This window comes from Anopheles ziemanni, chromosome X (assembly GCF_943734765.1).
Source record: "Anopheles ziemanni chromosome X, idAnoZiCoDA_A2_x.2, whole genome shotgun sequence".
NCBI classification, from domain to species: Eukaryota; Metazoa; Arthropoda; class Insecta; order Diptera; family Culicidae; genus Anopheles; species Anopheles ziemanni.
In genome coordinates, this window is record NC_080707.1 from 776592 (window position 1) to 792047 (window position 15456).

Here is a 15456-nt window from a genome sequence, read left to right on the forward strand (position 1 = left end):
ACGATTACACTCTCATCCGTCCAGAACTACGTGATGTCCTCGACGGCCTGCGCGCTGGACGAGCCGTGTGGACTTAGCTCACAAATGCGACTAACGGATTCTTAACGGGCTGACCCTGCTCCGGCAAAACACGCAGCGCTGCAGCAATCAACTCTGCCTTTCGCTGTCCCTCTCTTTGTCTCTCTCTGTCTCACTCACTCACTCACACACACACACACAAACAGTCCCCCCCCCCTTTCTCCCACCCACATTCCCTACCCGTCCCAACCGCTCCAGTGGTAAACACACACACAAATGCATACACCCTGCGTGAGGATCTCTACCGGTTTTTGGCTCGAAATTTATTGGCCCCGGATCCAAAAGCTCGTTTGATAACTATACCCAGCTTCCTCATGGCAATGAAAGATCGATTGGAATCTCCGAGAGGAACCCTTCGCTGCGCAGCGTCAAAAGTCTCAAACGATTTCACCTCAAATCGCTACATTCGATGATGGCGTAAAAATGTTCAGAGGAAAATTGTCTGGATTTAGGAGCTAGCGTCACGAAGGACAAACATCATGATTCGGGGCTTACTTTGCGCCACAAAAAATATGCTGACATAGTTCTTTATGTTTGACGCGGTATAATTTAATGCACAAGCTGTGGTGTGTGCATAAAAATACCCATAAGAAATTTTAAAATCTCACTATGTGATTATTGTCATGACAATTGTTTTTAAAAGGGAACGGCGAAATACCATTTACCATTTAGAAACCATTTACACTAAATTCTGGTTCACCGAATGCTCTAAAATTCGACATAATGTTGGAATCTTTGCATTGCGGTTGAGCCTCCAATCCATCCAAGGGATAAAAGAAGCTCGCTCTCAGAATTATGTGGAGCCCAAACATACGCGGATCGCGCTTATCTCTCATGCTCTTCAGTTCGATTTGTAAGTTTCGCGCATCCAAGGGCATTCCCCGCGACTTCCCACACGGAGGGCAATACCTCCCCCTCCCCCCCCCCCCCCCACCCAACCGCTCCCTCCCTCTTCCTTCTTTATCGCCCATTCGACAGCGGATCACATGAGAAAGAGAATAGTCGCGACAGGGGAAGAGATGGATAGAACTCACAATGTGCGCCCGTGGGGATTCCATCCCAACTACCCATTTGAATGCTATAAACTCGAGTTGAGCGGGTTATAGCCGGCTATCTGCAAATAATAGCCGACAGCGACAACTCCCCGCGATAGCAGCGTCTTCGCGGGCTATTTCAGTGGTGAGCGCGCGAGCACCCCAGGGCCTTGAGTTACTTTTCCCCGCGGTGTATTTGTTTCTTTCACTCCGACGCTTGGCTGTGACGTCACAGCCCGTGCGCCGAATAAATACGTTGAACGAAAATAATTTCAGTTTATTTTTCTTTTTATTTACCATTTTCTTCGCTGGTAGTTCTCAATGTTTACAACGTGGGATGAAATAATAAATCTGAAATGAAATATAAGAAAAAAAACATAAATAAATAACTATTCCCGTGAAAAGCATTAACGAGTTAATATTTTTGGTTGATGATATCAACATAGCAGATTTGATACTAAATGTTTGGGATATTAACTAAACACGGTTATTAAATTACATTTTTTTTAGCAACATACATTGTTATTCATACCCAAATTTAATGTAATGATGTAAATCTTTTGATTCTAAATGTTTACGATATCAACTAAAGACGATTGATTCTAATTAATTATGATATTAACTAAACACGGTTATTAAATTACATATTGCTTAGCAATATACATTGTAAATGATATCAATTTTTTACAAAATGATAATAAATCTTTGAGATATGATAGGTATGCATTAAACAACATGCAGATTAAAACAAATGAATGAATACCAATAGCACATATTTGGCCACGAAACTAAAGAAGACTGTTCTTTTTAATGGTATGCTATGGAATACCATATCTCGCCAAATATTCCGTTCCGTGTTATGAAGATTTTAAGTCCTAACATAATAAAATATGAGCTTACTAATTAATTGCTTGTCGTACCTTCTATGATGATGATCCGAATCACTAGAAATTTAGTTGAGGAAGCTAAGATCTTCTTCTTCCTTGTCGAAACACGCATCTAAGAGGTGCTGGTCTTATGTACGGCAAATGATCTACAACGTATCAAAAATATTATTAATTACAACCCAAAAAATGCTATGAACTACTTCACGGCATGTGTGTAGCTGCTGTTTAATTTATCTTTAAATAGATAGCTTACCTGTATAGTTTACAACGGTAATCCGTTGCTTGTAATTTCTTCTAATTATCTCGAATACAAAAAAGCTGCTTTTTTTGCTGCTGAAAGCGAAGAAAAAATATAATATCTATAAATATATGTTCATTACCAATTATTTTCATCCGATATTCACCTTCATCAACACAGAAGCATATTCTTTTCACATTAGCGCAATATCCGATACCTAGATGCAAATTATCGTGGATACTACCCTGGTGGCTTTTTCCGTGATGTGCTTGACGTGCGTGTATTGCTCAAAATCGTGCTACGGAGAATCTGGAGGCACGGGCGGATTTACTTCTACCTAAAGCAGGTATCTACAGGCCACGGATTCTTCCGCGGATATCTCTCTGCAATTGCCGATGAGGTTTCGATGAGGTACACAGCCGATTGCTGTTCGGGCACATGCTGATTTTCGCCTAGGTGAATACTGCGGAAATGCACATGCTCCATAGCAGCGACTTTTTGAATCTATGACCTATAGATAATTCGACACATCGCTCGGCTCTGATCCCCTGATTGCACGCGTCGGCGCCTACTGCAAGGACAGCCTGAAACCGAACCTATCCAAACACACTTGTTTGTACCTTTTCTAAAGGATTTAGACTGTCTTCTATGTCATTCGCCTTTGATTTTGGGGCTCTGAACACGCAACGCCTGATTTTTAGCACATTCTGAAACTGAAGTGTGGTCGGAAAGCACCACTGAAAGAAGCAAGTGTAGATGAAAGAACAGAAAACATTGAATTAGTCACACGATGTTAACTGGCTATTTCGAGACAATCATTTTTCCTGCAAATCTCAGCTGATTGCACAGCAAATCCTACCGCGCAAGCAAAACATTCACGCTTTACTATCCGCTACCCGTGCTGCTGAAATGACGTAATTCAGTTATGTGAACACATCGGGAACTATTTCATGACAAACACTTCATACTTTACCTGATATGAACTGATGATTCCATAAATAGTTTCGAAAACGTGTAGAACTATCTGGACGAATCAATTGTTTACGCCCTTGATGTCGTTAATATTCTGTCAAGAAACAGGGCACTGCTTTTGGTGCTGTAAAAACAGAACATTGATTAAACGTTAATTAACATTCTTGAAAACAACACACTTGCATGATCGGTTTGATTGCTTCGGCATTACTTCACCTTATTTTCAATGCCGGTCCTACAGCAATGCATTCGATAATCGAAAAATACAAGCCCTTTCTCTTTTCAACCAGTTTAATCCTAAAGCATATCCGTGAACACTTGATGTAACCACCAATTCGACAAAAGTTTGCTCTGATGATGGTGAATAGTAATGTTAGAAATGTTATGATTATAGACTATTTCTAATGCCGAAACACTTTCACTTCACTGCTTACCTGATTGTTTACGTTTTCACTGTACAGGATCCATCGCCCTCCGGTGGTTAAAATAAGACGCGAACTGGTCAGAATCGTATGTTAAATGGTTGAATGTTGATTGATGAACCGAAATATTAACCTATAACAGCTGAAATGTAGAAATAATATGTAATTATCAGCGAAAAACTTTAGCGAACTTACCGTGCTGCTTTGTTTACTTCGATGTGTCAAAATCACTCTGCGTGTGAGATGCGCCGTACGAACGGGAAAAAACATCCGCACGCACATCGTCGCGCTCGTTCGATCGCACAAAAAGGACGCTCCTTTGCTATCGCGGCATCTGCGGCGGGCTATGTTCGAGAGCGGGATCGAAAAATTTGGCTAAGTCCGCGAGCGACGGGTCTCCGCCACTATCGCGGCATCTGCGGACGGCAATCATCGAGTGTGGCATCGTAAAAATCGGCTAAGTCCGAGAGAGCTGTTTTTTTTTGTATGGAGTTTTCTCTGCGATGCTCAATTTTCAAATGGAACCCATTAAAGGCTGGTTGGGATGGACCAGAAATTGTCACCCGCGATGCTGCCCGGTCATCCGTCGCTGCGGATCGTGAACGGCGATGCTCGCGAGGCTGTACGATATTTCGTTTTAGTTTAACCTTGCTCGTGATGCCTCTTCAAACGCTTGATCGATCGGATTTGGACCAGGTTCATTGGACCGTCTCGGATGTGCAACAACCGAGCAGAATCATGATTTTTTAACACGATGTCACTATAGTAGAAGTACGTACAGCTAATTTGTTGCATTCACTACATTTGATGAAAGTTTCACAGTAACCGTTAACATTTCATTTTGTTTGCTTCGTCTTTATTTCGTCAATTTGCCAGTATAGGCTCTAGTTCATGGTCTTACGAACACTGTGAGCCTAGGACAACTCTGTTGTTGTAAATTTCCATCCTATGTCCAACCCACTTATTCTGTATTCTGGCAGATAGTTTTACTTTATCGAATGACTAAGAGAATACCAGCTGACAACGATGATGCTACTAGACCGCCTTGCAACCTATCGTTTACTGACGACTCCCTCTGGCCAAACGTGAGTCGCTATCCAGTCCAGATAGAACGCAACCCGAGTGTACACGGATGGCAGACTCGAGCCACAGTTCAGACCGAAAGAGATGACTCCAAGTAGGAAGTATTTCTGCTCGCCGTCGCTGTTCTCGATGTAATAAAGTGGCCCGCCTGAGTCACCCTCGCAGGTGTCGGAGCGGTCGATTTCACTGGTGGATACACCGACGGCGCAGTATTGCGAGAAGCGAATGCCGTTCGGCAGTGCCCGACGTTTGACTTGCTTCAAAGCGTCGTACTGTTCCCGACACTTACCAACCGACACCGTCGTCAGATTCGTCACAAGCAGTGCTTCTGGTGATTGCGCGCGTAACTCAGTCATACCCCAACCAGCTGCTCGCAGGTGCTCGTTTACGTCCCTGTCTGCAAGGCTAGTGGTGAGGCACACCGGCTTCACTGTCGACTCGAATTGGAAGCTACTCTCCACCTCTATCAGAGCGATGTCGTTGTACCTTTTGGGCCGATCGTAGCTAGGGTGCGGGATGATGTGCTGCCAGAGAGCGAAAACGAGAATGATAAGCGAGCCTTTAACCTTATGCCAATGCCTGTGACCTGTTGCTCTTGCTAACTTTCACACTGCGATCCTGTATGGCGTCCGTTCGTTCCGAAGCAAGCAAGTTGAGCGTTCCCATCCTTGCCACCTTTGGCGGCTCGTGCTGGACACAGTGTGCTGCCGTAAGCAGAAAGCTGGGAGTAATCAGACTGCTCCCGCAACGCCATACGTAAGGACTTTCGTTCGGTCCCGCGTTGTCCCGTGGAAAGCCGAGCGCCGCAATGAATGGTATTTCACCATCTTTCGCCTCTATACCGCCCAGAATGTGATAGGCTAGCGATGAATAGACGCCTTCGATGTTCTTGCATGCTTTTATGGCCAGCTCTGAAGGGCCTCTAAGGAGAACGGAATGGGAATAGTGTAGAGTTGAGTTGACGGGGCTAGCAACGCTTCAGACGGTGAGCGACTTACGTAGAGCCTATCTTTGCACAACACACGATCGGTACTTCCCGATCGAACCCACAGTGGACAATCGTCTGATGTTTGCGGACTGCCTGTCCCAACCAGCTGCACGACTCTGCCCTCTGACATACACCCTCCGCACCAGACTCAAGCGTGCACGGGTCACCTTCTGAATAGTGATCGTGAGGACGAAATCAACCAGGTACTACAGGTCAGCAGAACATGGGATAAGACGATGGTGGAGAATGTTTCTTTGCACTATACCCACCAAACTTTTCCTCTATGAATCCTTGCACTACGCAGAAGGTGAGGGCGAGTGTGAGTACGATCTGCACCCTCTTGCAGCTTCCAGCAATCGCAGCACAGCCGGTTGGAAACATGACCACCACTGACTATCGCCGGATTCTTATTCCTTGATTAGTAGCCGTTCTTGAAGCCCTAGAGTACACACATAAAGACACGCACACTGACATCCGGTTTCACTACCAACAAGATACTGAGCACTTCCTTGCGAACTCCCAGTAAGGAAAGGATGAAGAACTGAAACATACACAACTTGACGACAATCCGTCCCTCCAACAACTGGTCGAACGAAGTGTTCAGTGCGTCGGCAGATTCTTAGAACCAACAAAATTCGCTCCTCCTAGTTCCTTCAGCTTTGTTTTGCTGTGGTCTGCGCGGTTTCGAAGACCTCGTTTACATGCTCGTTCTTCCACGCTTTTCCTATCAGTCCCACTCTCTTGGTATCGTTTACTCTCCATCACAGAGGTCGGCAAAGTTTGGCTCGCCAGCATCATTTTAACAACTGCAAATAACACTCATAATCCATTCCACTCGCTTTATGCTAATTTCATGTTGCACTCCACATGATTGCTTGGTTGTAAAACACATAATAAATTGATACCAGTATGCATTCTTCGTTTTTTAAAGATTGCCAATTTCGTCAAGACAATTCTAAAGCAAAGTAAAATTCGAAAAAAAATATGCAAATGCACATGACTGTGGGTTTTCTTCTAGTTGCAATTTTATTCGGCTAAATGGCGCAACGAAAAAAAAAGTTTGCCAACCTCTGCTCTATCTGCTGCTTCTTTCCTATCACACAGACACATAAAGCTGCATTAAGAAGAAGTTTGAGACGAAAAACCGGCTCCAGCAGACACATAACGTCATTGTTCTTCGAAAACAGCGTCTGGCTATGCTGCACGCATTAATTAATTCACTGATTGCAAACGAAATTCCAGCATTCTGTGTCATTGTTTCAAGAAACTGTCAGATTCCAGTACAAAAATCCAATTCGACAAAGCTCGGTGGAACCTAAAAACGTTAATTGTTAAATATTAATTTAAGTCTGCGAAGAAAGCAAAGTCCACCTTCACACGGTCGCACAACAATCAGTCCAGTATCTTTCTAAATACAGTAAAAATGATATTATACTATGTTTGTTCGTTTGTAAATTTCCAACAAACTGGCCAATAGCAAAGCTGCCCTTGCCGATTTTCTAACCGACCATTTTATAATGGTCTTTAAGGGTAAACTTTGGCACTGATTGTATTTATGTTTTAACATTTCTTATACTTTATTGGTAACAAGCAAAAGCTGCCAGAAAGTTTGCGTTTTTGTTGCTTGCTTTGCTTTATTTTAATGAGTAAATGTGTTCCATTTAAAGTGAACTCTAGGTTATAGTAGCATCCGCGCATTAAAGAGGTTGTTGAAGTTGTATGCTTTGGGACCGGGATGTAAAATTAGTTACATTGGGTCCTACGCTGACAGTCTTCGCACAGGTAAGCCGCAATCCTCTGCTACTTTGAGAGCTGCTACTTCAGTATACCGGTGATGTTGACGCTGGTGAGCAGTTCTAGAGTTGTGTTTGGGAATCGTTCCTTTCATACAATCGATGTATCTTTTTGATTGACCTTTTAGGCACTGTTTGCGTTATGCATTGGTGCAAGAATGTAAAATTAGGTGTGGATTATGTTGGCAGAACTAATTAAATGCTTGTACTTTAAGTCAACCAGTGGTTGTTAAAAGTTCCAGTTGAAATTGCGACGCTATCCAGTCCAAGTAGGACGCAACTCGAACGTACACTGCAGGGGTTGGCGATCCACAGTTTATGCCACGCGAAATGATACCGATCAGCTGGTATTTCAGTGTACCGGATATGTTGGCGATGGTGAACAGTGGCCCACCTGAGTCACCCAAACAGGCGTCGCTGATGTGTGTCCCGTTGTTTCCGATAGCACAGTAGTGCTGGTCTGGAATTACTTTGGTTCTTCCTGGAGGCAATCGACCGTACGCTTCTTTGCATTTGCCTATCGGTACAGTGGTAACATTTGCCCACAAGAGCTTTACTGAGTTTTTCCTATTCTCCGTGGACCCCCAGCCTGCTATATGCAGCTCCAGTATGTTGTCTTTGTCCTCTAGGCTGGTGGGAAGGCAAACCAGGTTTACCTTTTGCTCAAGTACGAAAGGTTTATTCACCTTTGCCAATGCGATGTCGTTTTGCCTCAAAAAGGAACGGTATTCGGGATGCTTGATTATGTACTGCAGAAAAGCAAAATTGAATACGATAAGCGAACGTTTGCCTCAGTTCCAAATCCTACACCTTCATTGCCAATTTCTCACCTTTATCTGGCGATACTGACGGGAGAGTACGTCAGAGTGTCCCATTCTTGCGATATATTTTGTATTATTTTGTAATACACAATGTGCTGCCGTCAGCAGAAAACTTGGAGTGATCAGATTGCTACCGCAATGCCATTTATATGAAGTTTCATTTGATCCTTGGTTTTTCAGTTTATTCCCAAGTGCCGCGATGAATGGTAAATCAACCGGCTGGCCGTTTATGATGTGTTCCGTTAGTTTATGCACGCTTGGGACGCTCTTGGACAGTTTAGTTGCAAGCTCTATCCCTGTTAAATTCTTAGGACAGCACACGAACGACTCATGTCCGATAAACTCGCAGAGGGTAATGTTATAATATTTGCGGACTGACGGATGCATCAACCTACATGACTCTGCGCTCTGGCACACACCCTCCCAGCCTGGCTGGAACGTGCACGGGTCACCTTCTGAGCCGTGGTCGGGAGGAAACACGAAGCCTTCTGCGGAGGAGTATATCAAGAAAACGAACAAGATGCTCAGAGAGTGTTTCTTTACACTATACGCACCATTATTTTCACCTATCGATTCTTTCCCTCCGATAATGGCTAACGTGAGTAGAAGAACGACCTTCACCGTCCATCTACTAGCAACATTCCTGGCGCATCCGATCAGACACATCATTATCTCACCGAGTCCAAATTCCTTCTGGTTTCCATTTGAAAATCGGATGACACAAGGTAACACTAAGCCGGAACCATGAAGAACTTGAACTTACACAGCTTTGCGAGCGTGCAGAATAGTACATATTCACTTTCACTCGTGATGGTTGCATACAGTGGTTATTTTTTGGCCAGTCTATTTCTTGTCTCGTTCTGGCGAAACAATAATTCTAATGATCACCAAAAATGTTCAAGGACTCGTCATTCGCCGATTGTGGCTTCTACGATCCGGAACGTACCGTCAGCTGATAACTTCGGAATACCATTTGACGCTGAAGGCGCATTGATGTTGTTGCGAACGTTTCGGATGAATTTGGTTGTGTGAAGTTTCTCTTGTGTTCGCACGGCTGCGAATCGTTTTAATTCCTTATCTCGAAACCACCACCTCAGAGTACAAGTGTTACGTGCAGCATGTTCACAACATCATCGTAGCTGTCTTCTTGCGTTCGCACGCACACGTCCACCCGTCGAAAGCCACCACCGGTGAGATCCTCGTGCGTGTCACGCACCTGCAACCGAATAGCGCGCCGGAAGTGCCGATTCAGCTCAGGAATGCAGGCTTCCTTGCCGTACGGAAGGTGAAGTGTTGGGTCCATTCCAACTGTCACATACGGTGCGCGGTTATCTAGGTACTCTTGCAGCGTGTACAGCTTCCGGTTGCTGGCGTCCAGATAGTCGCGTTTTCTATCCGAGTCAAACATCGGATGGTAGGCTGTCAGCGTTACCGCCCGGTAGGTTACGTTGCCGGGACATTCGAGTTCAGATGGATCGGGTATGTCTGCAGGTGTACAATGAAACATCGTGCGTCCGCACACATCAGTGAACTGCAAAATTTGTGCCGTACCTTACTTACAATTGTACTCGCTTGCGTAGCTAGTTGCTAAAAGTACGCCTAGCAGTGTAGTGTACGCTATCAAAAATACACAACAATCCCGTAGGCCATGCAACATCTTCTTCGGAGATTTACGACACAGAACACCACGAAAATGGAAAAAGACTAGGCTTCAAACAGATGTTTAATGGTGAACAGATAGCCACTCGACTCGTTACAGCAGTGGGAGAAGATAAGTTCAAACTGATGTGAACGTAGGAAGCAATGGTAGATCACTACATACGCCTGGTTCAGTTACGATTCAAACCGTGCTCGAAAATGCAAAACACACGAAACAATAACGCCCTTCTTCTGTGTCCTATTTGTTATTGCTATAAAAACAAACCGGAACATAGAATCGAAAATTGCGCAATCAGCAAAAACACTTTTAAACCTGCAAACGTTAAAGCAAAACATTGCAGCAAATCAAAACGAAAACACTTGCAAGTAAACAATCAAACATTCAGGTGTACTCGATTGGTTCTATTTTCATTTGCGTTCGTACTTCGTATCGCGGTTAGAAGCGGCTAGTACCCATAGATGGCGGCATTGTAGTTGAAGTAGGTTGTGCCGTATGCCTCTATCACCAGGCGAACGTGGCGTTGACCGACACCTCCAGACACGAGGTAGCCAACGCCGTTGGGCGTGCTCTGATTAACCACCACCTCGACGTAAGATACAACGTTCCCGCTGCCCACCGTCGGATACTCCAGATCAAGCTTCACGTTCTGCGGTGTAGACCAGGACTTGTTGTCCGAAGACAGTCCAATGAGCCGCTCGTTCGCAATATGATACCCTAGCGTATAGACGATCTGCTGGCGGCCTTCGGCTACCTCTGCTTTCGTCGATGGCAGCTTGGCGACAGTGAGCTCCGGGTTGGCCCTGCGGAACGCATCGATATCCGATACTGTTTCGATCGTGACAACGCTCCTGAGAACCTGCGCCTCTTCTGACGACGGCACACAGCTAGCACTGCCGAGCAGTTGCACCAATGCGATGCCCAAACAAATTGCTACCGAAAGCGAGCGCATTGTGATTCTGTACGATATCGAACCCGTGGCTATACCGGAAGAAACAGTTTACTAGAATAGCGTTGGCGGAAGACTGCAGCTGATGATTGATGGAGGAGCATCTATAAGGTTTTATAGGAACCAGCGTCGCGAAAAGTAGGTTACAAGACGATCTTGACCGCATGAGAACGGATGTGCCACTCAAGAGATAGTAACCCCACCCGCAACCTCCTACCACAACTTTGCGCCCTTTATCGAAGGAAACGACCACTCGACCGAGTCGCATATCGGTCGTAGATCGCCAATATCCAACAGCCAGCGGTCAAACACTTCGCGCTGGAAGCAAACGAAGTAATCCATTCACTTGACAAAACGAGATGTTTGTCAACTGACACACGTTGATTACCGTCAACAAACGGCGGGGATTTTGTTTCGTCGGTCCGATTGCGTTACACTTCCTCCGAAACAGCTGGTGCTTCTTATCGCTATGGATAGTAAGAGATATCTCGTTGTCTTAAAAGAACTGCAACATCGCTGCTGACCTTGTGTGATGGAATGACACATTGTGATAGAGTGAATAAATTTTGACCCATTATCACACTCTCTTACTCTGGTTAGTTAGTAAATAGTTTTTTTTATTGGTCGGCACCGTTCATAGCTTGAGGCTGATGGTACGCTGTCGACAGGAATGTACGATCGATGGCTGATACGTACGGTTGATCTGCTGCCACAATCCGCTCTGGTACCCGGGCCAGATAGAAGACTGCAGAAAACTATCTGAAAATGGAGGGACACAAATTCTGCTTTCGGGAGAAAAACAAATTGGAAAATTGTTCAAATTAGTTTTAATGGAATATGTACAACACGCTAGATATCGAAGTTGAGTGTCGAAGTAGATTGTGTACACCTGTGGACAACGATGTCTAACCATTGAGCGTGTGCCATTCCGGAAGTGCATCTCCGTGAACCGACCTAGCTAAAGAAAGGTGAAACTGAACGAAGATAAATGCTTGGCATGTGAAAAACAATAGCCTTGTCTGCGCATGGGCTACGAAAATGTAACTTTAAAAGAAAAACTTTCCCACCCATGGATAAGTTACATGCAAGGCGTTACAAGACGAAGAGAAAAATGGAAAGAATCGGTAGGGGAGCGAAGAGGAGCAGGGGAAATGTTTGCAAATTGCAGGCCAGAGAAGCTGTCCAGCGACGAGAATGTGAATCGTTACCGTCTGCTAAAGTCGGACTTTTTAGTCATCGAGCGCCGCCCGGTGCTGGCGAGTTGTCCTTCCTTATCTGGTTTGCCGGCTGTGCTTGTGGGTTCGCCGTACTCGTCCGCACAGTAGCGAAAACTGCCAGAACCAAGCGACTGCGACGATGGTTCGATGCAGTCCGCCCCGCCCCCATCACCATGTGGACCGTGCTCCATCGATCGTCCATCGCCGGCAGCTCCTGGATGGTGTCCGGTGCGTTCGACACTGGCGGATTGCCGGCCCGGTGTCGGACCAGAACCGGGACCACCGTCGCTAAGCGGGGGCATCGAAATGTCATACTTCCTTGGTCGTCCGCGCGACAGGTGGCGGCGCTTGAGGAACTCGTGGTCGTCCACCATCCAGAACGAACCAAAGTCATCCTCGTAGCGCACGAAGCATTTGTGCAGCGAAAGGTTGGTGCGTATCGCGTTCTGTGGGGGGGGGAACGGAACACCGCAGTTGGTCGGAACCGAAACGCAAGCGTTAGCACCGAACTTGGCGCAGGCAGACAAAACGAGTCTTTACCTCACAATCGTCGTTCTACTCGAGTGCAGCAACTCGTGGCAGCGGTGTTATGTCTCCTTGAATATGCTACTGAGTGCAATCCGTTGGGATAATGCTAGTCAAAGCATGCCAAAGCCGGCTCCTGGAGGCACGAACCGCAATGACGCAGGTAGTAAACAAGTGTGCGATGGCGGTTAGTAAGCCTCACGGCCGGTGGCTGTACCTTCATTACATGTCATTGTGCCCTCGAACGGCAAACAAATGGCGGAAAATGATCGGAAGTAATGTGAGAGGAGCGGTACGGGTTTGGCTACATGCACAAAATGGGCTTTGCGAACGAACCGTTTGTAGAAGAATGGCGGCGGTGGTGGTTTGAGCGTGCTGGCAACACTGGCCACAATAGCCGCCCCGACCGAAGAGGCGATGGAACCGGCTGGCGAGCCGGACACCGACCGCTGACCCGGCTGGTGCTGAGGAGACGATTGCTGGGCAGACTGGGCCGCCGTTGCGGTCGCCTGCGAGGACGGTTGCTTCTTCTTGCTGCCCTGGTGCCCGGACACGGTACCCTGCGACGGATGTGGGTGCTGCTGATGCTGCTGCTGGAACTTGAACTGCATGATACCGAGCTTCTGCGGGCGGCGCTTGCAGAACTCGGCCTCGTTCACCGTCCACACGGCACCCTTTATGTTCTCCACCCGCATGAAACACTTGTGGAGCGACAGGTTGTGACGAACAGCGTTCTGCCCACCGGGAGTCCCCACGAAAGAAAAGGGATGTGTTTACGAACAGCTGTTGCCAGTTATACTAACCACTTCGGCTACGTTGCATTAGCCGTAGACTGTAAATAATATTGTCGCTTTCCCCAAGATAGAATATCCCCATAATCCACATCTCGGCTATGAGCAAGCAAGACTGTAATCGCACCAGAACTTACCTTCCAGGTGGCCGCATTGCGCCTGAAGTAGCAGAAGGTGTTCTGGAACCAGTTGTAGATTTCATTCAGCGTCAGCTGCTTCTCGGGTGACTCTATGATAGACTGTTGAAGACACATGTCGTCAAACGGGAAATGGTTAAGATAGAGAATGAAATATCTGCTGGCTCACAGGGACACCTACCTGACGGATCAGCGACGCGTAGGTAAACGGTGGGCGCACGTCGTGACTACGGTAGAACTCGCGGTTCTTATGCACATCTAGTGCGAAGAATACAAAAAGAGTTTTACGAAAATTTCGATAAGTAGGTAACATTCTACGATGTTTGTACCTAGTACTGGATCTACTTACCGTCTTGAACATCCGGATAGTTGAGTTCTATACGTGTTAGCGTCCAGAAAAGGTGCATGCAAACGAAGAAGAACATATGGATTAGGAACTAATGAAAGTACGCCATGTTGATGGCCATGTGCAACATTTGTATCGTCGGAACGCACCTAATGAATATGGAATCTTACCTTCGCTGTCCTGCGCAGAGAAGTATTTGGGGCGAACGTTACCGGTACCCTTGGAGGACTTGGAGCTCGCACCAGGACCAGGGGCGTTCCCCAGTGGCGGTGCCGAGCCTGCCGACGTTGTTGGCGAATGCGTACCATGCTGTTGGTGATGCAAATGATGCTGAGATGATGCCGACGAAGCCGAGGGTGACTGCTGATGGTTTTGCTGCTGCTGCTGCTGTTGCTGCTGCTGTTGCTGCTGTTGCTGTTGCTGCTGCTGTTGTTGTTGTTGATGGTGCTGCTGCTGCTGATGATGTTGCTGCTGGTGTTGATGATGCTGGTGAAGCCGGCTGCCGAAGGATCCGGCCACCAGTGACGCACTGGCCGCCATGTCGGCGACCAGATCTGCGGGAAAGCGCAGTCCGGCTATGAGATCGAACGGCCCCGGAAGTGTGCCGTGTTGGGTCGGGTCTAGCCGGGCGGTTGAAGCCGTGCCGGGTGGGATCGTAGACTGCGCGACTGACGGTGCCGGTGGCAGGGAAGGAAGCGCGGGTAGCTGCGACAGGAAGCCGGCGGGCCCCGCGAACAAGGCCGACGGAGCACGCATCATCTCGTTCTTCTTGTTCAGGTGCAGAATCATCGCCTGCAGCCGGTCGCGTTCCTTCTGCAGTTGCAGGTGCAACTGGCACACCACCTCCATCTGGATGCGGGCCTGCGCCGCCGAGTAGTCCCCGTTGATGTGATCCGAGTGCAGGTGGCTGTAGAAGTCGTCGAACTCGTCGAACACCCTCTCACATCCTGGCCAGCGGCAGGCGCCTCCACCGAACAGCGGGTGGATCGCGGTCGATGCGGCCCTCGACGACGACGAACCATTACCGAGCTCATCTGCCAGTGTATGTGCGTGTGTGTGTATGTAGGAAATAAAAGCATAAAAAACAAACCGCAAATGTTAAGACTAATTCATTTACAGCGTGTTATCCCAGTTACAGCGCATAGCTGTCAGTTACACAATACATTGCACCCACTGACCACAAACTAAGGAGAGAAACTATTTTAAAAGAAACTAAAGTAATGAGACTCCAAATTGCAGACCACCATAGAGATGGAGGCAGGGTATTTTTCCAGCAATCGTAACGGCAGCCATGGCAGGACATCCCCACACACTGCTAGCATGTCCGTCCGTCAGCTTTACGAAGTTTGATTGCAAGTCATTTTGTGCAAGTCCAGGTGGCCGACACACCGAGCGTTCTCCTGCAGACAGGTCCTTTGCTGGTACGCTGGGGAAAAACCAAAAGATACTGAATTGAGTATTGTTATATTACACTATCGGGTAAGATGGTGCTTCTAGTCAACTCCCACGGCGTGTACT

At 46.9% G+C, this 15456-nt stretch overlaps 3 protein-coding genes across 3 annotated transcripts; all 3 read right to left on the bottom strand.

Annotated features, from left to right (window-relative positions):
• Positions 1 to 9409: 9409 nt before the first annotated feature.
• Positions 9410 to 9973, bottom strand: LOC131290422 (uncharacterized). Its single transcript, XM_058319576.1, has 2 exons — positions 9877 to 9973; positions 9410 to 9801 (listed from the first exon to the last, which is right to left on the bottom strand). The coding sequence occupies exons 1-2, from the start codon at positions 9971 to 9973 to the stop codon at positions 9410 to 9412; spliced, it is 489 nt and encodes a 162-aa protein (XP_058175559.1).
• Positions 9974 to 10421: 448 nt separating this feature from the next.
• On the bottom strand, positions 10422 to 10925 carry LOC131290424 (uncharacterized). Its single transcript, XM_058319578.1, has one exon. The coding sequence runs from the start codon at positions 10923 to 10925 to the stop codon at positions 10422 to 10424; it is 504 nt and encodes a 167-aa protein (XP_058175561.1).
• A 1201-nt stretch (positions 10926 to 12126) lies between these two features.
• LOC131290425 (forkhead box protein C1-like) lies at positions 12127 to 14806 on the bottom strand. The gene is made up of 7 exons (XM_058319579.1): positions 14469 to 14806; positions 14109 to 14216; positions 13942 to 13968; positions 13774 to 13850; positions 13593 to 13694; positions 12973 to 13398; positions 12127 to 12585 (listed from the first exon to the last, which is right to left on the bottom strand). Exons 1-7 carry the CDS (start codon positions 14785 to 14787, stop codon positions 12127 to 12129), a joined length of 1518 nt encoding a protein of 505 aa, XP_058175562.1. The 5' UTR covers positions 14788 to 14806.
• Between the last annotated feature and the right edge of the window lie 650 nt (positions 14807 to 15456).

What these genes read in the sequence shown, in the direction of transcription:
- LOC131290422 (XM_058319576.1), bottom strand. Translation starts at nt 9,973, where the DNA reads ATGTTGCATGGCCTACGGGATTGTTGTGTATTTTTGATAGCGTACACT. An exon ending in CTACGCAAGCGAGTACAATT is followed by an intron (nt 9,802 to 9,876) that starts GTAAGTAAGGTA and finishes GTACACCTGCAG; the next exon opens with ACATACCCGATCCATCTGAA.
- LOC131290424 (XM_058319578.1), bottom strand. Translation starts at nt 10,925, where the DNA reads ATGCGCTCGCTTTCGGTAGCAATTTGTTTGGGCATCGCATTGGTGCAA.
- LOC131290425 (XM_058319579.1), bottom strand. Translation starts at nt 14,787, where the DNA reads ATGGAGGTGGTGTGCCAGTTGCACCTGCAACTGCAGAAGGAACGCGAC. An exon ending in GCAATGCGGCCACCTGGAAG is followed by an intron (nt 13,399 to 13,592) that starts GTAAGTTCTGGT and finishes CCCGGTGGGCAG; the next exon opens with AACGCTGTTCGTCACAACCT. An exon ending in GCAAAGCCCATTTTGTGCAT is followed by an intron (nt 12,586 to 12,972) that starts GTAGCCAAACCC and finishes CCCCCCCCACAG; the next exon opens with AACGCGATACGCACCAACCT.